The sequence below is a fragment of the Gallinula chloropus genome (assembly GCF_964237585.1).
Source record: "Gallinula chloropus genome assembly, chromosome: 20".
Lineage (NCBI taxonomy): Eukaryota > Metazoa > Chordata > Aves > Gruiformes > Rallidae > Gallinula > Gallinula chloropus.
The window spans coordinates 5791430-5819203 of NC_140105.1; the positions used below are offsets into that span (position 1 = coordinate 5791430).

Below are 27774 nucleotides of genomic sequence, written 5' to 3' on the forward strand. Positions count from 1 at the left end.
TCCCTTTTCTCTTGGATCTCCTCACTTCTTTTCATAAATTCTTTGCTTCCCAAGGGTTGTATCTTATCTCTGTGCTTTGAATTTTTTGCAGTCTGGAAAGACCCTTTTGTGCATCACTGAGGGAATAAGAGAACTGCATTTGTTGTAAAACTAAAGGAAGGTCAAGGTGGCAGAGGGTCTGGAAACAACTCCTTATCTCTGTGTCAGAGGGTGGGTATGTGGGGAGCTGTATTGCTAGTGCAGTGTGCATTGCATGGTGGTGTTGATTGACAGGTGACTTCCAGCCTACAGCGCTGTCAAGTCAGCCTCTTCCAGAACCCTGAATTTGCACATAAAAAGGACGAGAGATTCTGCTCAAAGAAACAAAATTTATTGCAAACACCTCTATTGGTTCCTAGTGAAAGAGATTAATTTGACTACCTTGCTCTAATCATGGGATTTCAGGGTTGCTAAGGGGCATATGGACTTCTCTTACTATGAGGCAAACAAATGGATACTGTCCCAATTCAAAATTTGCTGCACTTTCACGGTCATTTTAGATGGACAGCTCTATCAGTCACCTACAGAGCATCACTCAGTGATGGATGCTCACCTGTGCCTGGCAACTGCAGGAAGAAGGAAAGTCTGGCAGGGCAGTAAGTACCTGAACCCTCTCAGTCAGTGCTCCTTCCTCCTCAAGATGTTGCCCTGTCATTCCTGGTCGTTCCTCTGTGGGCTTGAAAAGCTGTCCAAAGAACTCTGAGAAATCAAAGGGACAGAGCAAGAGAGATCAAATTGAAGCCCAGCTGTGGAAGGTTTTAATGAGGAACCCTGTAAAGGCGGGAACACCCCTTCATTACCAGCTGTCTGATTAAAGTGTGGGCGAACATCACCTGTCCTGGGCCAAACCCAGCGCTGAGGAGTGTCTCTGCAGGGGTACCTGGGGGCAGCAGAGGGCGGGAAGCTCTGCTTATTCTCTCTTCAGACCAGGCTCCCTGGCCTTTCTCAGCTGCGGTGTGACTGGTGCTTTATTTGGGGTGCTGGGAGGGAGGGCTGAGGCGCCCAGCAGTGGAGGGGCTGCCGGACTGTGCCAGCCAGACCTGCTGGCCCCGGCTTGCCGGAGGGGAGCCTTCTCTTCAATTCATCCTGCCTCCTTCGGTCCTCCTGCCCCGCTCCCTCCTCCCTGCGGCGATTTTCCTTCCCGGGAAGAGTCCCCATCGCTCCGGTCTTCGCGCTCCCGCCGCAGCCCCCCGGCCGCCTCACTCCCCTCGCCCCCCGCTTCCCGCCCGGCAGCGCCTCAACCCTCACCGCGGCGCCCCCTGGCGGCGGCCCCGCCCCTGCCGAGCGCGGATTCCTACCGCCCCCTCCCTCCCCATCCTCCGCCGCTGCACTATTGTTCTCCCGTCCCTCGCTCCCTCCCTCCGCTCATCCTCCGTCCTCCCTCCTCCTCCTCGCCGTCCCTCCCGCTCCGCTCCCCGGAGCTGATGTCACGCACCCGCTGAAGGCGCGGGCGATCATGGCTGCTGCGGCCGCGGCCGTGCCGCCAGCCTCTAGCTAATGCCCGCGATGGAGCCGGCGAGCCTGCTGCGATTCCTGCGGAAGCTCAAGGAGGTTTTCGACGTGTGCGATGAGGATGCTGACGGCTTTATCCGGGTGGAGCACTTCGTGGCGCTGGGGCTGCAGTTCGGCCAAGGGGATGAGGTGAGTGGGGCGACCCCAGCCCGTCCGGCCCCCGCGCCCGGCTCGCAGCCCCGCAACTTTCACCTGCTGCTCCCGCCGTGCGGGGAGCGGGCCGCGGCTCTGCCCGGTCAGACCCCGCCAGGACCACCCGGACAGCCCCCCGCATCGCGGCCCCGGCTTCCCTGCGTCCCTTAGAGAGTCCCCAACTCCTCCCTGCAGGGCGGTATAGACCCTCCCCTCCCTTTAGGGCGGCTCGGGCTTATCCCCCTCCCCCGGGTGTTCCAGAGGCCCCCCACGGCGGCCCGGAACCCCCTTCCCTTAGGGCCACCCAGTAGTCCTTACCCGCAGAGTCCTCCCCAAAGACAGCCCGGTTCCCTCCTTCCCTCAGAGTCCCTCGAGGCCAACCTGGCCACCGGTCCCCTCCCCAGAGCCGTCCCAGTGCCGGGAGCGCTCGGGGGTCGCTGTGCCTTTTGGGCAGGTATGTTTATTCTGGTGACAACACGGGTTTTCTCCGACCTGGCTTAGCGGCGTCCTCTGCCCGGTACCCGGCTCCGTAGGGGCTGCCAGCAGTGCGGTGCCGGCGCTGCCCTGCAGTCAGGGAAGCACCAACCCGGGAGGGAGCATCCTAACCCCCCCCCCCCCCCCCCCCCCCCGGCGATCTGTTGGAAGCGAGGAGGCCATCCAGCCCTTCGGTGACACAGCGTAAATCAGGAGTCGCGCCCCCGGTCCTGGCGGGGATGGAGCGGGATTCAGGCCAGTGTCTGTGAGGGTAACGACTTGCGTTGGGTTTGAAACGGTTCCCTTCAGCGTTCGGTCAAGGGCTGCAGCTCCAGCACAATTAACCAGCGGGGAACACGTACTTTCCCTAGGAGAACTCTCAGGGCTGGGTCTGGGATAGGGCTCAGAAAGCCACTGTCAGCCGACCTTTTAAAGCAGGATAAAAGAAATGAATGTGAGGAGCTGGTAAAACGTTAGTTCAGAAAGGCATGCCAAAGAGGTAGCAAAACCAGAATGAATTCACAGTAATTGCTGGAGAAAACAACTTATTTCTGGCTTACCACTAGTAATGAAGCACAGCTTGTGAATGAAAACCAGGAGACAGAAGGCTTGTTGCTTGCAGATAGTCACAGGTCTGTTAAACGTTTTCTTAATGGGAAGTTGGAGCTTCTTGGTTTAAGCAGCAAAATAAGAAAGGTAAATGAGTAATAGTAGAGAGCTTTGTTGATTTCTGGTTCTGTTTGTCTTTTGGTAAGCTGGATAATTTGATGTAAAGCAGGAGAAGTATTTTTCAATCCTTACTGCTGGATACACTGCATCAAAATTGGGTTTTGCACTACTGCGTTGACTGGGAGGCAGATCAGCAGCTTTCTCTTGTAGTGCTGAGGACAACTGGTCAGATTCTACCGGCTGTTTTGCAGCAGGTTGGCACTGATGAGCACAAAAATCCTTTTTGGCCTTAGAAATCTGGAAGGTTGTGAGAGGGGAGCAGGTTCTGTAAGATGTGAAGGAGGATTCAGGTGGTGAGCCATAAACTTGGAGTGGATTGGAATATATTAGTTGGGAAATATTTAAATGGAAAGGAAGAGAGAACTGGAAATGATGGCAATAGATAAGTACCAGTTGTCAGTTTGAAGGTGGTCTGGCTTACTGGGCAGGCAGGGAGAGATTATCAGGGATCAGAAATGCATCCTTTGGTTTTTGTTCATTTGTACTAGTAGTGTTGAAAGAAGGTACTTGAAAACTGGGACAGAGAAGTCTTATCTATGTATCTATCAAGGTTATAATGTAACTTGTACTGGTTTCCTTCTCTGGGTCTATTGCAGTGGTTGGCTAGTGCTCCCTGGACTTAGGGGGAGCACGTGTCAGCTGAGTAACTGGGATTTGTACATCACCAGAAGAGGCTTGCTAGGGAAACACAGAATCCATTTTCCAAGTGCAGGTTTACTGTAGAGCAACCACTGTAGGTGAGCTAGTCTGGTTTTAAGTCTTGTTAAAAAGAAACTTCTGGTGTGATGAATCACAGTGGATCTTTGGAGACAGTGAGGAACCTATTCTCCTGTATAGCACGGTGTGTTCAACCTTGCACCTACAGGAACCTAATGAACTCTGTATGGGAATGCATCTTGTGGAACTAAACTGAGAAGAGGCAGCTAGAGAGCAATTCCCTTTAACACACTGGATCATATTTACTGTCATTGAAAAGGAATTATACATTTGAACACACTATATACTTCTTGGGCTTCATCCACTTCACCTCCCTTTACAGTTAAAAGAAATCTTTCCATTGGCATCAGTGAAAGGTTGGTTTGCCCTCATGTGTAAGTTATTTGCTCCTTCTGTTTACATCATTCATCTGGCCACAGGAAAGATCCTCTTGTAGCATTGTGGCCTGAATAATCCTGACTTTTACCAACAGTAGCCCTGGGTCATGTTTATGAAATAAGAGAGTATCTGGCCCTTCAGTTGTGCTGATGTGATACATGCAGCTTTTCACCTCTTCTCTACATCCTCAGAGCCACAATCAGCCAAAGGCTGGGGTCTACAGATTCTTGATACTCACTTCATTAGGGCTCAGGGCTTGGACTGTGTAGGGCACTTAGCCTTTTCTGGTTTTTCTTTTTCTTTCTTCTTTGTGTGTGTGCACACGTGTGTAGTCAACATGCTGAAATTTATCATTCCTGAAAGGTAACAGCTCCGTGAGAACTGCCCCAAGGCAAAACATTGCAGCAAGGCAGCAGCTTTCTGTTCAAGCAAAGCAAGAATAAACATTTCTGATTAACTTTTTTACTGTTTTACTTTTAGTGGGCTTTTGAGGCCTCTGCTTCTACTAGCTTGATGCTTTGCTTTTCTTCTTCAAGACCACACCATCACTACTGTGCCTGATTCCATTCTGCCTTTCCCATGCACACTGAGACCTCCTTCTTGTCACACAGTCATTGGGAGTGCACTGCAGCAGAACAGCAATTGCCTCAGAGCAGGTGGTTAGGTGTTCTGGCTGTAGAAGCACTTCTAGGAGTTTGCTTGCAAACTTCTCCTTTGCCCTACATGGCATGTGGCTCAAATAGAGGAAGAAACAGCTGGGCTGTTTTAATTTGGCAGAGCCAGGAGCAGACTTGTGCCTCTGAGCTGCTGGTGTCTGAATTAAGAGCAGCCCAGGCTAGCTGTTGAGCACTGCTTGCCTGTACAAATAGGTGTGGAATTTATGGTTTTGAGCAGTTTGGTGTTTTAGCCTCTGTTTGTCCCCCCTGACTGGGCATTTAACTGAGTTCCCTAAATTAATCTTCTTCCATGGTCATTGCTAAGCAGTTGAACACCCAGAGGGTGTTTCACCCAAGATTGAAAAAATTCTTTGCAAGGTGCTTCCTTATCTCCACTGATAACAGAAACTCCTAGCTGAGACTGCTGGTTCAGTGCTGAAGAACAGCAGGCTTGGGCTGTGCCGTCCCATTGAACGGGCTGTTTGCTGCTTGTGGAGAAACCTGAAGACGTGAAGGGCTGTTTCCAGAGCGACTTGACTGCCTGGCATGTATGCACTCGCTGAAGAAACACTTCACATAACACTGAAAAGTGCCAAGAGTCACTTGCCATCTGGTTCCCTTTCACTGTGGAGATAGTTGCACCAGCAGCTGAGTGTCTAGGAGCACGATGAGTGACACGTTCAGCAAGCCCAGTTCTGGCAGTGGATTGTGTGAGTGGGTATTTCAGGAGTGCCAGTTGATGTTTCCTCATGCCAGATGCTATTTAAATTCTACATTCCATTTTCAGCAATGAGTGAAACGTACTGAACATGTTGATGATTTCTTTGTGAGATGTGTCAATCACCTTGTGGAGGTGTGTGAACCACACAGGAGGTCAGACAGTAATCATTGTAAGATCAACAGGTGCTTATCAGCTTGAAGCAGTGAAACACCTGAGAGGGAACTTGAGCAGCTAATAAAATCTATAGGCCAATATCAACTATTCCTGTGAGCTGATAGTAATTCACTTGAAGTCAGTACTTTACTAGTGGTGTAGAACAGAAGTAGCTGAAAATAAATTCACGTATTTCGTAGGGACAAATTAAACTTTCGGTCAAAAGAAACTATTGAAACAGGGAGGTGTTTGCTGCTAATTTCAGTCACTTCCATTTGATGAATATCCCCATTCTGGGCTGAAATTAAAGGCATCAACCTCAAGTGCTGCCCAGGTAGTGGATTGTGGCACTGGCTGCGTTTGATGATGGTCCCAGTGCTCCATTTTGACTTGGTCTCAGGTGTCTCCCAGGGACCTGATGGAGTCATGCTCTATCACAGCCCGTCTATTGTAACCACTCCATAACTAGCTCATCCTGTAGAAAGCAGGGGCATAATTTCACTGTATGACAACATGGAGTCTTTCTGAATGAGTTGGGTGAACATCAGGCTCCTGGCCATAGTGTCGCAGTTCAGAGCTGCACCCAGAAATGAATAGAATCAACGTGCATGATGAGAGACTAGTTAATACCTTCTTGACAGTGTGAAGTGTGCTCTGGATGTACCTGCACCTGTGAGAAAGAGATCTTGGCACTGAGACATCGAAAGCAAAGTATTAGGCTGTTACCAAGCCATACTGACATTCCTAAAATCGAGGCAGAAAAGAACTATGACTCCTTTCTTCTCTGCTTTTCCTGGAAATATTTTTGTTTCAGGAATAACTAAAATATTTGCCTAGACGTAATGAGGATGCAAAAAGTGCTCCTATGTGATAGTGTCATCTGGGAAGCAGTAAGGTTGCCAAATGTTTAGATCCCTTTAAACCATATTTGCTAATGACCCAGATATTTCATATCATTCACAGTGACTTGGAAAAAATGCAGTTCTGGAATGGCACAGTGGGGTATTTAGGTTTCTTGTGGATTAGTCAGGGTCCAGTTGCTGTAGCCTTCTGAATTCAACACAAACCAGCAGTGAATTTGTTTAAAACAGCCTTGTGATATATCCTGAAACTGAGCGTGTATTTCTCAACAGCTGAGATAAAGCAAGCTTAGTACTGGCTGTTAATCGAGCATTTTCTGAAGCCCTGTTACGAAGAGAGAAGCTGTAGGTTTGCTGTGCACTCATGAGTTGAATTTGTTATGTAATATGTTTGCATTTCAAAGGTAAGAGCTCCAGGGAGGGGGTTGCTTCTATAGTTAAGAATTGATTGTTGCTGTGTCTTGCAATACAAGTCAGTGATCTGAAATAATAAGTTCTTAATGCCTAAAGGAAAAGCAAACAATTTTGATAGCGATTTTTGATGTTTAAATTACTGTGTTTTGTAACTGCATCAGTGTTTGCACTTAGAGGTACGGTGATATTGTGTTGTCTTTTAATTAAATGCAAAAGTAAAGCAAAAAGTTAGCACATGGATCAAACATAGAAGGCAGTTACTGCATCTTTTGTGTACCGTATGGAAGGCAGCACATGTACCCAGGGAAGACAAAGCACTCAGCAGCCTAGCGAGACCAGATATTTTCTATGTAGATTCCCCCCTCCTCCCTGCCTGATTCAACCTGTGCTGTGAAGTTGTAAAATCGGTATTCTTCAGCTGTGACATGTCTGCATCTTATGCAGAAATTTGCTCTTGCAAAACCTATGAAGGGTTTTGGGTTTCTAGCATGTACTGATTTTATTCCTCTAACATGATTACGCTTTGAAAAGTGACTTATGCGAAGTCGCTGCAGGGGGGGGGAAATGTCTTGGAGGGGGAGCAAGGCACTGCCAGATAGTATTTGTGGGGGTGATCCCTAATACAGAATTCTTAGTGGTTTCTAAATTGCCTGTTACCTGCAATTTAGCACAGTTGACTCATGCTTGGCAGCAGTGCTTTTATAGCTACAAAGTGGGGAAAAAAATCGATTGTCTTACACTGTTTAGGTAAGTAAATGGGATTGGTTTTATACCCTGTGTAGCTGACGATATTGCTTCTTATTAATTGTATCTGATTTTAATGCTAATATTCACAAACATTTTAAAATCCCTGGTTTGCACTCGGAATCTGACTGTCTGCTCAGGAACTGTTCTTACAACCTGCTGGATTGCAGGAGACACACGTGATCTCAGGCCTAGATACTCCCACGGGCTGTTGGATAAATATCCGTGTGCTGAATGTAGTGAAGTCAGTGCAGGGTGTGATTAAGTACAGGAGTGACAGAGGAGAGCGTCAGACACAAGCACTAGTACTGTAACATATGGTTTCACATCAGCAGGGTGTGTGTAAACAAAGGGCTGTATGATACATCTTGGTTTTTACTGGAGCTATAATCCAAGGGTCTCACTCAGAATGTAAGTGGTCCTGTAGAGCTATGAATGCTGCTGTCACGTTTTGTCTGCAGTTAAGACCAACAACAGCAGGGCTCCTTCCTAAGCCTTGCATCCATTTCAGGTCTGCAGTGTGTTTGACCCCAGTGTGAGTAACTGGAGTGACCTGTGGGGTCAAAATAGTGTAAGGGAGGCAGGATCAATGCATAAGACACACACCTGGAAACAGTAGGGTGTGTACTCTTCAGATTTTAAAGCTGCTTTGACAATTTAGTTTGGGTATAGTGTTATTTGGAGGTCAAGTGAAAGCTTAGAAATGGGTAGAGGCTGTCTCTGTTACCTTTCTTTCTAATTTCAGGAAATCTACTCGAATTCTGTCCTGGAAAGGAGACTGTAGTGGACTGGGGGGTGCTAACCAAAGCAGTTTCTTCCTCTAGAGTGGTGTCTGTTTTAAAACTATCTACGTTTTGCTGCTCAAATACTTGCCTTCTCAGATGTTCCATGACATCACTCATACACCTGCATTGTCAGACTTCTTTCCCTCTCAGTTCAGGGCTGCTCTGTGGAGAACAGAGCAGTTCCTTGCTGCCCATGGCAGGATCTGTCACTCTGGCCTCTGTTGGGGAAGCAGGGACGTGGTACAGCACTCCTGCAAGCAGCCCTTGGATAAGAAGCTTGCAAGAAGCCCTTTTCTGTAGCGATTCTTCAGCCTGTGGCAGTGTTTTGTGATGTTCCAAGCTGGGGCACGTTTCTAATACACCTGCTACAAGTCTGCTGATGAAGCGTGCTTCACATTTTACCTGTGTGTGGTGTGGGGGTCATCTTGAACTTCCTCATTGCCTGGTGTATTGTAAAGATTTGTTTCCATTTTAAGCTAGCTTTTTATTGACATTTAAATTGAAATATTTGGCAAACAACAGGTGAAAATGCTCCAAAACACAAGATTTTGCTCAACACAAAGCACTTTTTTCTCTGTTTTCTTCTGAGAAACATAAAAAGAAAAAAAATGGGTTTGATTTCCCTTGCTTGGAAAGAAAGCTGAAAAATCAATTATTTAGCAAGTTATGTATCGAGCAAGTGCAGAGACTTTGTGGATGTAGGAGGAAGAGAAAATACACTGTTCAATACATCTCTACTCTGCCTGATTTGAATTACATTCAGCTCCTGGTTATCTACAACTGTGGGGGGGAATAATGCAATAGGTATAGCAAACCCATGGATAGTGGCAAGCTGTGTAAGGGACTAAACAAACGTAGTCTTTGGGAAGAGAAAGTGAGTTTGTGCAGGAAGCAGGACCAGCTTTAAAGGGTGGTGCAAGAGAACACAGGATTTTGGCTCGTGTGTGTTAGTTTCTTTGGCTGTTGGTTGTCACAGCTGCCTGATCGTTCCCATTCTGAGCGAGGCTGACTTTGCTTACAGCAGCCAGATGTTGGTGAGACTCGAGAGTTTTAGCCCTCAGTGTGAAGTGTGAGTTGTTATGTTTCATTCCTCAGTCCTCTGGGATTGTTTGAAAATAAAGAATTGAGGAGTGTTTTGGGATGTGCCTTCAAAGGAGCTTTGGCAATGTCAGTTTTGCTCTTCTTACTGAGCAATTACAAGGCATGGAAGTTTCCAGGGAGGAAAACTGCATCTTGCCTTCTCACCTGGGAATCGTTTGCCCTTTGCCAGATGCAAGCTCTTCTGCCCAGGAAAGTGCTTTGATATTTGCTGCCAATCAGAGTGTCAGGTGTATCTTGTTTAAAGAATGACATTCTCCAGCCTGCTGTCGACAGCCATCACTTGTGAAAGTCAGAGTTTGGAGGTGAACACACCTGTAACTGCCGGTGCTGCTTCAGGGGTGGCAGATTACCATCTCTGGATCTTCTCTTGTAAACCTGGTATGACCACTGTGAATCATGCTTCTTTTCCCAGCAATAGTTTCCTTTCCCTCAGGGCATTGTAGATCCATTTTCAGAAACGTGACAGTCTGGGGGTGTGGAAGCATCCCCGTGGTCCTTCTGGCTTGCCCTCCTTGTGAATGAACCACGCTCCTCTCTGAGCGGGTGGAGCAGCTGCTAGAGGCTGGTGATCTTCTGTATCAGCTGTTCCTTTGGGGTGGGCACTGAATTATCCTGTGCATTGGCACAGGCTGGGTCAAACTGGGGCTCTGTCTGCTGCCTGGGGCCACAGAATGGGAGGAGGAGGGCCCATGCAGCAGGGATATTTAATGCATGAGAATCAATGATGCCTCGAGGGACGCATGGTGAATGGACTGTAATCACCACTGTCATCTCACAGCATTACAGCTCTTTTTTTGTTGCTGGTGGCTGTTTGAAGTAATGCATGATGTTCTGGCCTCCCTCTGTTATTTTCCCAGTTTATTTTTCCCTTCTTCAGGGGCAGCTGAAGTTTTGGGCTTGTCATTGCTTGTGCCTTTGATGGGTGGCTACTGTTTCAATGGTTGTGGTCAGTCAGCTCTAGCTGTGCCACAGCAAATCAGCACACGTTTGGAAGGGAATGGAGCTTTGGAGGAGTTGCTCTAAGTGGTTATAAAGCACAAATGATTTACACAACATTTCAGGTGAAAAGCTGGCTTGATTGAGCTGGAGGAATAATGTGGCTGTAAATTACCTTTGGGTTTATTGCACTTGGCTGCTGCAGCGGCTCTTTAGCAACATGTTCTGTTCAGTGGTACTTCTTCTAATTCGGTGCTTGCCATTGCTGGCAATTTGTGGATGCTGCACTATTCTGTAGCACCAGTTCCCTGGATTTTCAATACAGGGTGAAGAGAGTAGGAGTGTAGACTCCTCTCCTTGCAAGAAATTGCTGTTGCCTGTATTTTGGGGAAGAAACATGAAGAGACACATTTCAAATACCTTTTTTACAGGAGGAAGGGTTGCTGTGGGTATTAGCTGTGAAACACTGGGTCTGTTTGTCCCCCTTCCCCCTCACACACCCTTTTATTTGTTCTGTGTTGACATATGACAATCAGGTTGACCTTCTAGACTTCTGTATGGCAGAGGATGGCTGAAGGGACACTTGTATTCACTGCTGTTGGCTTCACCAGAAATGGTTCCTGAGCCCACAAAGACACCAAGCTGAGCATCCTCTGGAGCACCTCCTGCAGTGGCAAAGATGCAAAACTGGCCTTTTATTTTAGGGATTTGTATGAAGAAGTGAGACACCAGAAGGGTGTTCTTGGAGTCCTTTGAAGGTGCCTGTGTGATCTGACCTCACTGAGCTGGTGCACCTGTACCCTCTTCTCCCTTTTCACACTGTACAACTACTTTAAAATTCCCAGTGTTTTAGGAGCTTGTGTTATGCACTGAATAGCAGGTGTGCCAGTCACAGAATGGACTTCTCTAGTTAACCAAATACCATTCCAACTGTAATTTCTCTCTCTTTTTTTTCTTTTTCCCTGTCTTTTCTCTCCCAATCTTGCTCCTGATAGAAACATACCCATTTACAGCTAGTGATTATGCCTGCTTATTTGCTGAACCTGCTGCCAATACTGCTAATTGCTTGCCATCATCAATACCAACCTGTGGTTTCTCTAAATGAATTGGGCAGAAGGTTCCCAAAGGGAAGGGGGAAGAAAGATGTTCTCTTCACATAAATTGATGGCAAACAGATGGGCAGCAGGGAGTGAATAAGAAGGAAATACAGGTGAAACACATGAGGCTGTGAAACAGGTTATCAGTGTTTACACTGTTTGAATGTGCATGTGTGTATACTTTAATACCCACATGCACAAACTGATTTCTAGGAGTAAACTGGCAGCCTACAATGGAAATTGATTTTAAGACCCAAAGTGTGTGCACTGTGCACACTGTAATTAGATTGTGATGGCAATTTCAGCTCAGGGCTGAACTTCTGCTAACCTTTTAAAAACTCATTCTTCCTTCAGGAGCTCATGGGGCTATTTATGATATCAGGGATAAACTCAGGGAATGCCATAGACTATCAGGTGGGGAGGAAAGGAGAAACTATCAAAAGATTAAATTTTGATAGCATGTTAAATGTAACACCCCCCCCCCCACAAACTGTATTTGATGCTTCACTAGTTCTGCTGAATGTCAGTGACTCCAAAAAGCTCCTGTCATTTTTTAAAGTGTTATTTATTTTCCAGTACAGCAGAGGCTTATCAAAATTTTACCTTGGTGCCAGGAAAAGCTTCAGGAGATACCAGACCAAGTAACAGTTGCTCTCAGTAGAGCAATTTTACCTGCAGTCAGAACTGGCTATTGTGCTTTGTGTTATTAATGAAGGAGTTATTGTTCCCTTTAGGTGAGGTTTCTATGATATTTGCTGCTTGCCACTTGAGAGACTCTTACTAATGTGATTCCCATGAAGATTTGTGAAGTCTTCATTAAATGGGTTGCTACGTTCCAGGTAACTTAAGCAACATCCCCCCACTGCTTGTGACCAGCGAGGAAGGCAGGCTTAGAGTGCTGAGCTGTGTGTCAGCCACTGCTTGAAAGAAATGCCACACACAGTTTGAAAATATTTGCCTTTGTTCAACTAATATTACTAAAATAAAAGTGAGCCTTTTTTTTTTCCTGCTGGATTAATAGATTTAGGTCACAGGCTGTGAATGAGTGTGACTCAGCTGTGTGAATAAATCAGTTTGCTTGACTGGGGGATGAATTTACACTTTCAAAGCTTTTAATAGGAAGTGAATATTCAGGATCTGCCACATGGTAGGAGACCTAAAACAAAGGTTTCTAGAGCCTTGGCTCTCACTCAGTAAGTGTTGTTGCCTTGGAGGGATGGATAGCAGTGCTGCTCTGATCCCTCATCTTTTTCCCTCTTTGCTGTTGCTAATAGAAAAGCAACAGTGCAATTTGCTAACTGGTGGCTCTAGAAGTCAGGTTTTACCGTGCTACCTTAATGCTCAGAGTGTGTTGTCCTCTTAGCACTGTCTGTAGACACCAAATGGAGTTGCACAGATATCAGAGAAGGTGGATTTGAAGTCTCTGCAGCCTGCAGAAGACTCTGGGAGCAATTACTAACCCCAGCCCTGTAGGCAGAAGCAGCACCAGACTTTTCTTTCAGGGTAAAATGCTCAGCAATCCTGAAACTCAGTTCTCTTAAATGTCTTGTTCAGCATAGCCAAAATTGCAAATGACTCCTGAGAAACCCAGTAAGCTTGGGATTTTGTCTACTTATGGGTACAGTCTTCCTTTATGTGAGTTGGGTTATGGGCTCTTCAGGGTGAGAGGAACCTTGTTCTGCATTTGTAAAGCCTGGGATGGGCTGTACTCTAGAAACTCCTGGCACAAACACAGGGCAAATAATAAATTAAAGACCACATTGTTTCTGGGGAAACTGTCTCCTGCAGATATTTTTTCCCCTTTTGCAAAAGAGATAATTTATTATGATGAATTGCCAAGCAGTTCCCCATTCTGTGCAGTAACAGGAAGTATTTAGTGGAACAGGTATTAACTAAGTTCATGCAAAGCAGGCAGGTCCCCTGGGTTCTTGTGGGTACTTGCTTCAAGGTGACCAAAAACCTGTGTGAGTGAGAGTCATGACACTTATTTGCATGGTAGAGCCCATGCTTGTGCAGGAAGCAGGCAAGAAATGCATCAAAACTTCCCTGGGCTCTGTTGAGTGACTCAGCATCCTGTAATGAATCATTTGTTACTTTATCCAATACTATTCACAAGAGTACTGGGGAAGGGAAATAGAGGCTGGTGCAAAATCACCCAAGTTAAGAACAGCCCAGAACTGGGCTGTGAAATCTTTGGAGTTTGGTCTTTCCTGCTTGCAACAGAGATTTCTTACCAAAGCCCTCAGTGGAATGTTTAAAACATCTGAGTTCAGGGTAGCTGGATAAGAAAAAGGGATCAGGCAGCACTGTGGATCTTTAATCAAGAAGGGTCTGTACAGCCCCTCAGCAGAATTCTCCTTGGCACAGCCTTTCGCTGCCGCATGTGTGCCAGGGATGAGTTGTAGCTGATGATCGTGTCCCAGAGGTGACAAGGCTGATCTGGAATATACCTGGTTGTGGTAGAACATACACTAGCCTGCCACAGCAGCTTTGTATGTGGCTGGCCCCAGGAATGCTGCTGATGCTCAACGCTTCCTAGAGTGGTGAAAAATGAGAGACAGGTTTGTTGTGGAAGTTGAGCTGATCACCTGTGTGCAACCAGGAGCTCCTGATGCTGCTCTGCTGCAGGTCTAGAGGTTGTGATGCTGGCAGGCTTGATAAGCTCTGTTACTCAGGCTAAAAATCCAACCCCAAACAAAAAAGAGGAGTGATGTTTCTAAAAGGCAGGGGAAGGTCTCTAACAGCAGCATTGTTGCAAGGAAACCCAGTACAGTCTGCACAAGTATAGTCAGACACTAATGGATAGTCTGATGAGTGTGGCAGAATTTATACCGCTGACAAAGGCAATGAATGAGGGGAAAAAAAACATCAGCATCAGCTGTGCCAAGCACTTACCTATGTGCTTAGATCCCAGTGAGATTAGTAGGGTCTAGGTTTAAGGTGATAAAAGCATTGATGGATTCTGTGGGACAGGAATGGAGTTGAATAAAAGGTTCAAGCTGTTTGCATATAGCAGTAAATTGTTGAACTTCAGCTTGATTCCCACCTCCCCCCTCAAGAAGTCCCGTATGATTGGGGACATCCATTTAACAGGAGTCTCAGGAAATTAATCTGAAAGCACAAGGGATGTTAAAACTGTCAGCTTTCTAAGGTTTTAACCATGCTATGGAATGCCACTACAAAAATACGTTTCATTATTAAATTCTGTAAGCAGAGTAGAAATCTATCATTTCCAATCACTGCTACAGGGTTTTTCCAGAAAGGAGGATAATTTATTCTTTGATTCTGGTTTATTACCTGTAAGAACTCAGCAGTGGAAGAGCTACTGAGGGTACTTGTAAATTTTTTAATGTATTTAAGGCTAGGTTAGACACCTTCAGGAATGCTGAGATGATATGAAGTCCAATTTCCCAAGCATAATATTCCTCATGAGCCAAGGGCTACCTCTGCAAGAGAGAACTCTGAGGGAATAAGGCTAGGAAACAAAGTGGATAAGCAGAAACTAGTGTTGACAGACAGAGGATTCGAACCTGCCCATCTCTGAACTGGCACACACACAGCCAGGGGTGTGCTTGAGTTACCCTGACTCCAGTGGGAACATCCGTGCCCTTCAGACAGCGGTCCCGTTGGGCAGTGAGAACAGGCAGGGTCACCCTGCGAGCACACGTCTTCCCTTGGAGCACACACTCTGCTGAGCTGGGGCTGGGCTGCTCAGCATTCCTGCAAGGGGAGATTCCCACTAGCAAAGCAGGGCTGGGAAGGAAATTAGCTCGTTGATGAAGATGTTCCGAAGTGTATCTTCAAGGCAGGTCTGAGTCGACACTTGGAGGTAATGCTGTCAGGCTAAATGGTAACACAAAATTTTCTGATAACCTACTTGATCTGGAAACACACACTGTCAGTTCCTTGGCAGTGATTTCTGTTTAAACTGTGGGCTCTAGTTGCCAACAGCCCGATGCTAACCACGGTGTCTCAGGCCATTGATGACTCCTGCTTGGCATAAAATAGTCAAATACTTAAATTCAAGAGAAAGATGTTTCCAGATAAAAAGATGGTTCCTATAAACTGCTCTGTAGCGTTATTAAGGATCTCTGAGATCCACCTTAATCAGACAGCAGTGAGGAAGCTCACATACACATGTCAAAAGATAAAATAGGAAAGAAAAGATTTTTTGATCCAGGCACCCTTTGCCTACAGTTTGCAATTATACCTGACCTTTTACAATAGCCCAGGTGCAGAAGAGGTGCTTGAATACATTACATCTGAGATGAGCTTCGTAGATGCTTCCTGGTTTCCTGGGAGCTCTGCTCTTTGCAGTAAAGAGCAATCCAGTTAATCAAAATAAGTGAGAAAAAGGAAAAGAGATGCAGGATTTTTTCTCCTGGCTCACCCAAGCGCACAGACAGTGTGCACTGCTCTCCTAGGAGAGTCTGGCAGGGACCTGAGACACTGAGCAGTCTCACTCCTGTTTTGTCTTTGCAGCTGTTCACATGCCTAGTGGAAAACACATGCTAAACAAGTTACTGATCTTTTCCTTCAAGTGTTGTTTCCTCTCCTGTCTGTTTTCTGTTCCTGTGTGGGTCTCTCCTCTTTATTTTCCTACCTATAGCCCTGCTGTGAGGCCCTTGGCAGGATTAATGTTCTGTCTTTCTTGCAGAGACAGCAGTCTTTCCAGTGTCTGTTGTCAGATACCTTTCTGCCCTTAAACATTTCCTATCCACTGTAGGTTTGGAACTCTTTGTGAAGGTCCCATCTTCTGTGGGATTTCAGAGGGAGCTCAGATTGTGGAGTTCAAAAGTGTGATCAGCTTTATCTAGACCTGAAAGAACCCTCTACTATCTAGATAGCATCCTTCAGCTGGGGCTTTATCTGCATGTTGGGTAATCTGTGCATTGGGAACAAAATGACATATGCAGTTCCATCAAGCTGAATTACAGTAGGAGTATTAACAATGAAATAAACAGGTTCCTATTCACTGCATGAAGGTCTGTCAACATATTTTGACAATTTGTTGCAGTGATGGATTAGTCAGCACAACAGCATGTTATGTGTGAGTGGTGTATCTGTCTCTGAGAGGAAACGGGCCAAATTACCTGTAACTCTCATGACTCTTGCAGTCTTTAAATACCTTTTTCTTATGTGTATTTTCCTATCTTCTTCCTGAATCAAATATGAGGTGCTGTCAGAAGCCAGAGCCTGAAACGTGGTATATTATTTTCTCCTGTTATGAAAAGGCTGGGCATACATTATTGAAGTGGATGTGAAGTTGCTTTTCTCATTTCACTGTCTGGTCTGATGGTTTGTGAACAGAGCTTGACCAATTACCTGGAAACCAGCCTGTGATGTTAGAAAAAGACGGTGTGCTCCTCCACCACAGTCTTCCCTGTTGTTCTTTATGAGTTACGTTGCTCATGCCAAGGAGAGCGAACAGAACCATTATGTGGAGTCAGACCACATCCTACACTGCAGCTCAGGGACAGGTTCATGTTTGCTTTCCATGGGAAGACTGAACATGTATGAATGTGGTGAGTATGCCACAATCTAGTCCATCAGCACATGACTCAAGTGGTGAAGTTTAGATGAACTTGAGCGTTGGCTTGTTCCACGTGGTCTCCTCTGAATGCTTGAAAGGTCTACTAGTCTGTTGAGGTGGCCAGTAGGAAATTTCATCTAACAACTGGAAATAACAGTGGAATAGCAAAATCCTGTATCACTTTGCACACTTGTGGAGCACCACTGGCTTTAGGAGGGCTCCCTGTGTTCACAGATGATGGCCAGATCAGACCCTGGCTTATTTGCTGCAAGTACCTTGAAGAGAATCTGCCATCCATTTAGAAGAGCATCCTTGGGTCATGGTGCTTAGAACAGAGATAAAAATAGGTGCAAAGGGAATTAATAAGGCTCAGAATCATTGGAATAGTGGAAAAGAATAAGGTACCTTTCCTGCTGTCTGCTCAGTATGTTTAAAATTATGGGACAGACTCAGCAAACAATCAGCCCTGACACTGAAATCAGCTCAAGGGCACTCAGCAGAAATGCTAATGGATGAGTTGTAGTGAACGCAGAGGGAGAAGGGTGGAAATGCTGTCTTAAAGGGTATCAGCAGCTTCCTCTGCAGTACTAAATGCAAAAGACTAATGAGCAGTGGCTGAACACACATTCAACCACTGCACCTATTGTAGATGTCTTTCTGCAGTGTTCCCTTTTGCTCACTGATGACAGCTGTGATTTGTAACCTCTACTGTTTCAACCCAGATCCTGTTCCTGATTTAATTTCTTGCTCAGGAAGAACAAAAATTTACTCCTAGCTAAAGTCTGCATATTTACACAGAGTACACGTGTCTGTGGCAGTAAAAGAAGGTGCAGTTCTGGTTGTATGCAAGGTCCACAACTTTGTCTCAACTGGACTCGGCCAAAACTGGACCAAAGTGCCTGTGAGCTTTTAATTAAAACTGAAATGCAAACTGAGCTCTTGTTTCAATCTTCTCAGTGTCTTTGTCCTTGAGGAAAGATTTCACTGATCTTTTCAAACAAAAGCAAAGATGTTTCATCTTAGACTGACTATCTTTGGTCTTCACTGCTGAAAATCCCAGAAGCTTCATATTCTGTGTTTTATTGGCATAAAAGAGATAACAACAGGGAGAACCTGTCTATCCCCTGACACTCTTGAAAACACTGAGAATGTGAATAAAAGAAAACAGAGGCTTTAGTGACCTCGTGGAGCATCACCTGGAAAGATACAGAGTTTCTCTTTGCATATTATTAGATGAGCAAATTCTGGTTTGAATTTTTATTCCCTGACATTGAAGGACACTTCAAGGGTCTAACTCTGTTCTCCATTACTTCAGCATTGGTGTAACTGTCTGAGTTTTAATGAAATTCTGATTGATGCCACCCTGAGATTGGGATAGGGCCTGTAATGATTCTATTAGAGTTAAAGGGACTGTACCAGTTAATGCTTAAAACTCAGGAGCCTGATTCCCAAAGCAGTTATGTAACAGTTACACAGAAGAAACAAGGTTGTGATTAATAAATGCTGTTTTAAATATTTACAGGTCTCTTCATCTTGCTTCTTAGAGATGCAGGTAGGACCAGCTGTTGTGGAAAAACTGCCCAAGCTCTCTGCCTGACTAGGAATTTCCCCCTTTTTGTACACAGCAGCCAGTCAGATGGGTGGGTGCCAGCTCAGCTGAGAGCTGCAGTGCTGTTCAGAGGTCCTTAAGCAGCTGGCTTCAGCCCCACAACCCTGTGCAGGAAAAGGCAGCATGGGGCAGCCATCCTTTGGAAGCCTGTGGTACTGAGTGCCAGTTTGCATCCTGCTCTACCTCCTCCCCTAACTGTGGGTCCAGAGCTTCACTTCATTCACACTCTGGCTTTGCTGGCTGTGCATGGAAGTAGCAGAGCCCAAATCCAGGGGATTGCTTTCCCAGGTATGCCCAGAGTGCTTTCTCCCATTCTTTGTGAACTGCAGACACAGCCTAATAAACATGGCATTTGGAACCCAGCACCAGGGGTGGAAGGCTGGTGAACTCCCATACTAACATCACTTCTGGAAGAGCTTTTTTTGTGCACATTGCAGCTTACTGGCAGTAACATCTGGTTCAGGGACAGTGACAGAAGGTATGCTCTGCCCTTGCTCACCCAGTATTCAGACTGCATCAGCAGGCCAGTGCTTTAGTGTCCTGGTTCTGGCCAGGCCAGAGCTCACCTCCCCAAGCAGCTATCACAGCTGAGCTGAGCCAGCCCGGGCTGTATTCCACACCACCTGACATCAGTCCCCCCTAAAAGGGGCTGGCTGGGGAGGGATGCTCCTGGCTGCTTCCAGGGCAGTCTGAGTGCTGCTGGGGTGTTCAGCGTGTTTGGGCCTGAACATTAGAAATACATTACATTTAGAAATACACAGCAGCACTTCTAAACCTCTGTGTCATTTTTTCCCCCTACTTCTGAGAGTAAATATTCTACACTAGTTCTGTGATTTTAGTGTCCCTGATCCCTGTTTGTGCTCAGCTTCAGCAGCCCATACTTAAAGTCTTTTTCCCCATTCCAAATCTTTACTAGTGAGTTATGTGCACAGGATTTGCTGTTCCCTTTTTTCTGCTGTCAGAATTGGACTTGCTGGCTGTATGCTACGTGCCAGGTGGTGATTTCTTTGGCATATTTCCCTTCTTCTTTTGGCAGGTCCTGAGTTTGTTCCATTCCCTTTATGAAGCAAAATCCTCTTTTATTTAATCAGCGCTTTATCTTGACATTGTCTGTGGTGTTAATTTTGCCCTTTTGAAGACCAGGAGTAGGTGATGTCTACGTCCCTGGGCCATACTGGCTGTAGATACCTATCTGCTCAGCGATAGATACGTAACATGAGTTGATTTCTGAGGTGGGGAAGTGGTACTGGTATTATAACTTACTGAAAATATCTGAAAATTGTTCTGTTCAATAGTAATGCCAAGTATGATGCTTTTTTGCTGCCACCTGCTCCTCTGAATATTCCATTCTCCTCAGGTTCTTACACTTCACCCTTCATTAAGTGCTCCAAACAGGCCACTGGTTTGCAATTTCCTGTGCCTCTGCTTCCCTGAAGAGCTGAGAAGGGCAAAATCCACATCAGTGCTGAGCCCTTAGAGAGGGCACATGGGCACACAGCTTGTGCTGGACAGACCAGGTGCTGCCTGTGGGTGTTGGTCTGATATTGAGATGAGTGTGGGCCATTGATCTGCCATGGATTGTGATTCTCTGGAGAGCCACTGCTGAGCAGAGAGTAAGATGGGAGTTCACAGGGACTTTTCAGGAGCCTGTGAAGTGACAGCACAGGTCTGATCACCTGCCAGGGCAGAGGTAGTGTTTGCTGTATCTAGGAGCCAAATTATGTTTGTCATATGCCATGGTGAGATGAAATTAAACCAAACTGTGTAGGCCAGCATTTCTGACTGCATGATTGGAAGCTTCTGTGTGTGTTTGAAGATGTTTTGTTGTGAATGGAGTACTGCAGAGACTTGTGAAGCTGAGTGGACTGTCCACAAAGTGTAGGTCTGTAGAAGCACAGTGCAGTTAACCCTGCAGAGTCCTCCAGTGCCCTTGTTGGAGTGTGTGTAAATGCCATCCAGAGAGCAGGACCCTCAGCCTTGTAGCACTAACCATAGCCAAAGGCTATAGGATAACAACTGATGTTCTGTACAAATTGGTGGTAGTAATTTTGAAAGACTGAGGCTAAGGTAAAAGAGCAGTTCCCAGGCTGGAACTGAGAGCACAGCTTTGTCATGTCTGTTGGGAGAAAGAAGATCCTCCAACCCGTTTCACTCGTGCAGTGCCCTTGCTAGAGAAGAGCAAGTTAATTGTACATCTGACACGGCAGGAGCTTCTCTGGATTCTCTTTCAGATAAGATGACAACTGATAATCGTATGGGAGTTACAAGCTGTCTATCCTCTATTACTCCAGCATAGCTCTGAATGCTTTTGCTAGGGGAAAAAAATATACAAGGAGTCTGAGAAAGCCTTTGATTACAGGGAAGGGAGTAAAATTTGTTGTTGTTAATGCTTCATCTTATTCTAAGTATCCAGCTGTTAAATCTTGCATCTGATATAATTGCACACGGTGGTGGGAGTGTTGCTGTTGTCTTACTGCAGTGGGTGGCTGGAGGAGGTTTGCACATCCAGCCAGGCTTCTCTCTGTGTTTCTTGCTCCATCAGGACACACTCAGTTTGCAAGGGCAGGATTTGGGATGCAGTGCATCTGTGCTAGCTTTAGTGGTATCTTGTGCCTAATCTCCTGCTCTCCTTGTATCTGTCCATCTCTCAGGAGTAACCTGAAGTCACTGTCGGTGATAAAATATGAGGTAGTAGACAGTGTTAGGTGGAATCTGGGTGTTAGCTCTGCTTGCAAATTGTTCCTAGGTAGTGTATAAACTCAGCTCTGTAACTTAGTATGAGATGTGCTGTATGTGCTGGGACCATTAATCTACACAGACAATTAGTTGCTTTCACCACTTTGCTGAGTACTTCACAAGGAGCCTTTTTCACTTAAGCAGTGCCAATTGCTCAGGAATTGGAATATGGTGTAGTTAACTGAAAAGGGGAGTGAGAAGGGGGAAACACAATATTTCTTCCAGCATGCCATAAACTTGTGACAGGATTCTGTGACTCAAATCTGAGCCCTGGGATAAGAGTCCATCAGAGGAGGAAAGCTTGCACATAGGAATATGATTTGTATTGGCTTCCCCAGAGAGGCTTGGTCTGGGGAAGCAGAGGACAACATGTGAATTTGATTCTTTAAAAAAAAAAATCAAATCCAATTTTGCAGCTTATATATTAGACCTCTGGCTAAATAGGCTGGGGACTGGGTTCCTCTTACTGAATTAGCAGCTATGTGTATTTGACAGCATCAGGGTGATGTCCTATATGAGTTCACTGACAGCTAGATTTTGTTTATATCAGGGCTCTCTTTTGGCTGATTCATGGCAATTCCTGTCCTGTCCTCAGACCGAAAATATCCCTCTTTGCATGTCTTATGTATTTATTTAGGCCATGTTAAGTTTCCATAAGTGGTGTGCCACCAAGATGTTGGGGAGTGCAGGTTGCTAACAGTGCAGGACTGGGACCAGCCTTCCTTGGGCATTGTGAACTGGTGCTCAATCTTTTGGCCAAGCCAAAGAAACATTTTCTTCCTCATCCCTCTCTGTTTCCCTGCACTGGGTATTTTTAGAATCTCTCCATCTCTGCATGTCAGTTGTGAGAGCTGTGTTGCAGTAGATGAGAGTACAGGCCAAATAAGTTCAAACCAGCCAGGCTTGGTGTTTCTAGTGGGTTTTATGTAACACTGCATAAGGCATTTGCCTTTTGTGCCTGATGTGAAATAACAGCTTTGGTTTTCAGTAATGGGACTCCTTCACACAGGAATTATTTTAAGAATAGATCTGGGGACAGAGAAGCATTTGCTTGACCTCTTAGAAGTTCTTAGAGTGCTGTAGTTGCTGCAAGTACCTTAATGTTTACAAACCTACATATGCACCCAGATTTGGATTCATTGCTGTACTGTCCAAGCATCTCAGTTGGTGTATACTTATTTTCACTGTCCTGGGGGTTTGGGGAGTGGATATGGAATAAATGACCTGTCTGTGATGAAAGCACTGAGTCTGTGGCAGAGTTGGTAATTTAACTCAGGTCTGCTGAAAGCTGAGCTACTCTTTGGAGAACTAAGACTTACTTTGTATGGAAGGAGACGCTGTGAGGAGTGTGTGTGTGCACCATCCAGACCATTTCAGCACAGAATCAGCCTTACTAATTACTTGCCCTCCTTCCTTAATTGAGTATTTACTTAACATTTGACCTCCTTTAAATGTACTCAAGCAGCCTGAGCTGGCTTTCTCTAGTTCATTCTGCAGCAGGCTCAGTTTCCTTTATACTAGTTATGCTCACTGTGGAGCAGGGCCAGCAGCTCCTGCCCAGGCTGAACCATGGCCTTTTAGACAAGGAGCAGATTTGTGTCCATTCCTGTCATTAGATATTTTATATGTACTTTGAGAATTGCCTTCAGTGGGGCAACAGCAGCATCTGGGCTGGGGGCGGGGGTAGGGGGGGTTGGGGGGGAATAGGAAGCCTGTGACTGGAAACGACAGAGGCTTGTGATTAGTTTCAGCAGGTACTAGAGAAAAGACATCAGTAACTGTACAGAAAACTCTCATTCTCTGGAGATTCTTTTTCAGTCTTACAGACTCAAGAAGCTTGGAGCACCCTGCTCTGTCCGTGCAGCTTGACACACAGGCAATTTGAGCGCAGATGAGATCTGACTTTGCTTTGTGTTGTTCTTTTAGGAATAGAAATCCCTCTCCCCTTCCCACTTCTATTTCCCAACCTTTTGCTCTTAAAGCTTCAGAGTCTCACCTTCCCTGCAGGGGCTGGACTCAGTGATGCTTCTTGTCTCTTCTGAAAGAAGTCGTTGGTGTTGCTGTGGTTTTGAATGATAAAGAAGATCCTGGGGCAGTGAATGTCTCAGCTATGTTTGCAAACTTCCACAGATGAGCAGTCAATGAATGCAGCTTAAACTACCATGAAAGAACAACAGGAAGAGAGTGCTTTTTTTGAGACTAGCATCGTACAATGTTCTTCTCAGAGCAGATAATGTATTCAAGGAGTGACAGATTGTCTAGTCTGTTTGAAGCATTGGCCTGCGACTTGGATCTAGCTGTGGTTGCCACAGATTCCCTTTGGTGTCAATATGTAGTGTATCCAAGCATAAAATGAAGTGTCGAACCACATCTTAGAGGTGCTGTGTTAGGTTTGAATGGCCAGGAAAAGAAGACTTGAAAGGCTGTTGCCTGCACCTCATTCACAGATGCTCTTAAAGCTTTTGTCTGCAAGGCTTTAATTCAGCACGCTGTATTAGCACTACCTTTACGTCTATATTATGTGAGTATAAGATACTAATAGCCCACAAAGCAAGTGTTTGTTGGAGCAAGTGTAGGCTTTCCTGTTTGAATCAACTGAGTATATTGATCCTCACATACAGACACAGGAAGATGCTTGAAAACCAAACATGAAAGGCTAGAGGGCTTATTCTGAAAGGTCAAGTGTACAAGAACCTAAAATTTACTAAGAGAGCTAGTACAGGAAGGAAATGTCCTAGAAACAGAATATACAGTGCTATAGGGAAAGGGTTTTTTCTAGTGAAAAGAAAGAAACAATGGAAAGTCAGAGAGCAGGTTTTCAGGAGTCTGACACTGCAACAGTGACTGTAGGAGTTTGAGCTTCTTCCTGATACACGGTAAAACTTCTGGCAGAGCTCCATAAACTAGCTGATCTCTGTCAGATCCTTTGGTAGGTCTCAATTCTGCTTGAGAGAAGTTTGACCAGGGGGAGAAAGGGCTTGCTATTAATTGGCTTACCCTCACTGCTGATCCTGCACAGTGCCCAGAAGGTATTCGAGTCAACAGGACGGTTCCTATTTGAGCTTTGGCCCCTCACCAGAGTTGGCTGCATAGGGTCACACTTGTGTTACTGTGTGCCAGGCTGTTTGCCTCTCAGTGTGTCTTGGCACTCATGACTGTCCCCAGAATCTGGCCTGTCTGCTGTAGTGCTCCCCAGCAGGGCAGTCAGGGCTTGGTGGGGATCTAATAACCCATAGGTTTGGCTGTCTACGATGAGCCTTTGGTTTTGTGCAGCTTCAGGCAGAGGTTGGGTGGTTGAAGGCTTTCAGAGTAAGATTCTGCAGCTTTTCTTGAGCTCAGCACTCGCCACTCACCTTTGTTCACCCCCACTCTGTAAAATTAATAGTCACAAGGACACAAACATGACCTTCTAATATTTCTTCCCTTTGTATGAATGTTGCCTTCTGTTTCTTTGGCAGGAAGATTGACTGACTTCTGGCTGGTGCTGGTGATACAATTCAATGATGCAGCATTCAGTGTGCTCTATGCTCCAAGATTCTTCTTTTGTTTAATTATTATTACTTGTTCATTTTTATCCCAGACAAAGCATGTGCTAGAGCAGCAGCCTTTCAAAGGCTTTGTCATTGTTATCTGCAAGTGTGGCAGCAATTCAGGTATTACAGCTTTCCATAATTCTCACCAGTCCAGCAGTGTAAGTAATGCAGGAGCAGGGAGAGACGTGATGGCAGCCAGGAGCAATTGAGCCACACAAGTTTTATCAAGATACAAAAGACCCTGGAGCAGGGGAATTGTTGTCTTTGCCAGCTGTTGGTGTTCTGACTGCTGGCCAGGTAGATGGTGCCTTTTTTCAATGACAAAATATTCCTTTTTGTGGAGTCTTGGTGCTTCCCCTGATCACATTGCTGGACACAAACTGCATGGAAGGGCTGTGCTGATGGTGCTCCAAAGAGACGTGGAACCTCTGTGGGTCCTCATCCTATCCCAGTCTGCAAAGCAGTGGGGGTGATGAATTCATGTTTCCTGAGATGTGTGGAAAGATACTCTTTGCAGGTTGGGAACAAGAGTCCATACCAGTATTTCTGGGCCCTGAGAACCACACAGGAAGTATCAAGGTTCAAAACAGGTGTCTGTTTGCAATTCTCAAGAGTTCACTTTTGTGCTGGTCCTGCCTAAGGAGGTTTTGACAGAGGTGGCTGTGAAGAGATTTGGTCTGGACCAATGAAGGTGGTGTATGTCCTGTAGTGAGTCGTGACTGCTGGACCATGTCTGAATGATGGTGGCCAATGGACAGTGATATCCATCTGGAGAAAATTAAAATCCTGACTCTGTGTTGTTTGCCACGGCTTAGAAATCTATTACAAAGGCACTTTTCAGAGTTGAGTAGCTCCCTGTGGTTTTGGTGATTTATAGATTTTATGGCCATTAAGTTGTTCCAGCATGACTTTCATTGTATAATACAGCACAAGTGGTTCCTGCATGAAGTCTGTTGCTTCTGGCTTTGTCCAAGGTCAGGGTTTGGTACGGTGTTAAGGGAGCTGTCTGGAGGGAGGTGAGGAGACCAACTACACACCACCCAGTGAAAGTTGTTCTCAGAAGGGTCCTTTTCTTCTTTTCTCTCCAGGGTCTCAGCATCCCACCTCATGTTTCATACATTTACCTCTGCTTACACGGCTTTGCTGAGCTTTATCACGGAGGGGTAAACGATATACTTGGTACTGTAACAAGCACCTTCTGAGCACTTGCAGATAGAACACATCAGAAACTGTGGCCTTGGAAATGCCCTAGGAGTAACCCCTGATCTCTTGTGTCTGTACATGTCTAACTTAGCAGGGGACTGGCTTCAGATTCAACGGTGCAGGGAAATGCAGCTGGGTGAGGGCCTCACAGTGTAAATCTGTTGTGATTGCTACATCCTCTCACCTCTCGGTTGTAACTCCTACAAGACATCTTTATGTTGGAGGAGAATAGTGCACGGTTTTGGTGGGTTGAGAGAAGGTGGCAGCAGCCTCACTACTTGAGATAAATTGTGCTGTGGAAGGTCTGGCAGACACACAGTAATCAGATTTTGCCTATTTAGGGATTTCACAGGGGATCAATAAATTTTCAGGAGTGTTTAAACTGGTAACTGTGAAGCAAAGTCGAGCCTGTGAACTAAAAGGCCAAGAGGGGGGTATAAGCACCTACTCTGACTTTTGAAAGGACTCAGCTAGTTTAGAAATGATGCTTATGTGTTACACCTGGAATTGGGGTGAGGTACAGTGAAGAGGATAAATTAGTCTACTCTCCTTTTGCATAGATGCTCCAAAGCAGAACTGCATGTAGTCTGATTAACAGTGAGTAGGGGATGTTCCACAACAGAGTTAATGATTTGAGCTCCATTGACTAAATCTTACCTTATTTCTGGGGGTCCCTCTCAGGAGGAGCTCTCCTGATTCACTCTGCCTATTCTTTTTTCATAATGAAAGGGTTAGTTGGTTCACTTTCCATGCAATTCATCTTCACTGCCTGGGACCCAGTGGTGAGGTGTCATAATACCTACAGGGAACATGGACTAGCTGGATAAATCACAATAACTGGGTTTTTCTTGGTCAGGGTCTTTGATTTGACTTTAATGTGGGGGGAAACATGAATTCACAGACAAATACACAGAGCACCAACTGGTATAAAAAAATAAATCAACATGTACCACTGAGAAGTGATAAATACAGACACCTTGTCAGAAAATGCAAGCTGCATCCCTACTAAAAGCTGGTTGAAAAAAAGTGGCAGGAGAAGTGAGCAAGACCAAAACAGTAACTTCTTAAAGGGCTTTAGCAGAAAACAATTTCACAGAAGAGGAACAGCCCTGTCGAGCTCTGTGCTGCACGTACAGGCTTGAATGGTCAGAGTCCCAGGTGCAGGTGGACAGAAATGCCTCCTCAGTGACTTATCTGGATTGAGAGCTGGACTGGGAACAGTGACCTGCTTACCTGAGCCTTCCTGATGTGATTTTTCAGCTGATGGAAGTCATCACAGAACCTCTTTTACCTGTCCTGGTGTAGATCAAAGGATAGTGCAAGCACAGGGCTAGTGAGTACCAGCTCATGATGTGCTGTGTTGTTAATGTTTTATTTGTTCTGTTGTGGGGCTTGGTCCCTTGTGTACAAGAGGAAAGGCAGATGGGATGGTGTCTCTGTTCAGGTAAAAAATGAGGTGCTGTAGCCAGCTGGTGTCCTCTGTGGGGTGACCCCAGGGACAGCACACCTGTACACACTGACCAAGGTGCACAGCACAGGTCACAGGGGCACGCAGATACCCTGATTCTCTATCTAGCGATGCCACAGTCCATATTTCTCTTCAAGAGAGTAGGGCTTTTCCATTAGTCAAATCTCTGTTTAAAAATGTGCCATTCCTTCTCAGTCCCTGGGCTCAGCACTCTTTGCAGTCTGGTTTTGGATGAGAAGGTAAA

The 27774-nt window shown here is 45.7% G+C and overlaps 1 protein-coding gene across 1 annotated transcript in view; it reads left to right on the plus strand.

Moving 5' to 3' along the window:
* Window positions 1-1536: 1536 nt before the first annotated feature.
* The window catches only part of RAB11FIP4 (RAB11 family interacting protein 4), a gene marked incomplete at both ends in the record, with an annotated part of 109992 nt that continues 83754 nt past the window's right edge, over window positions 1537-27774 (plus strand). The window contains one exon of the mRNA XM_084273690.1: window positions 1537-1680. Within this exon, the coding sequence (XP_084129816.1) occupies window positions 1537-1680 (144 nt within the window). The remainder of the gene's footprint in view (window positions 1681-27774) is intronic.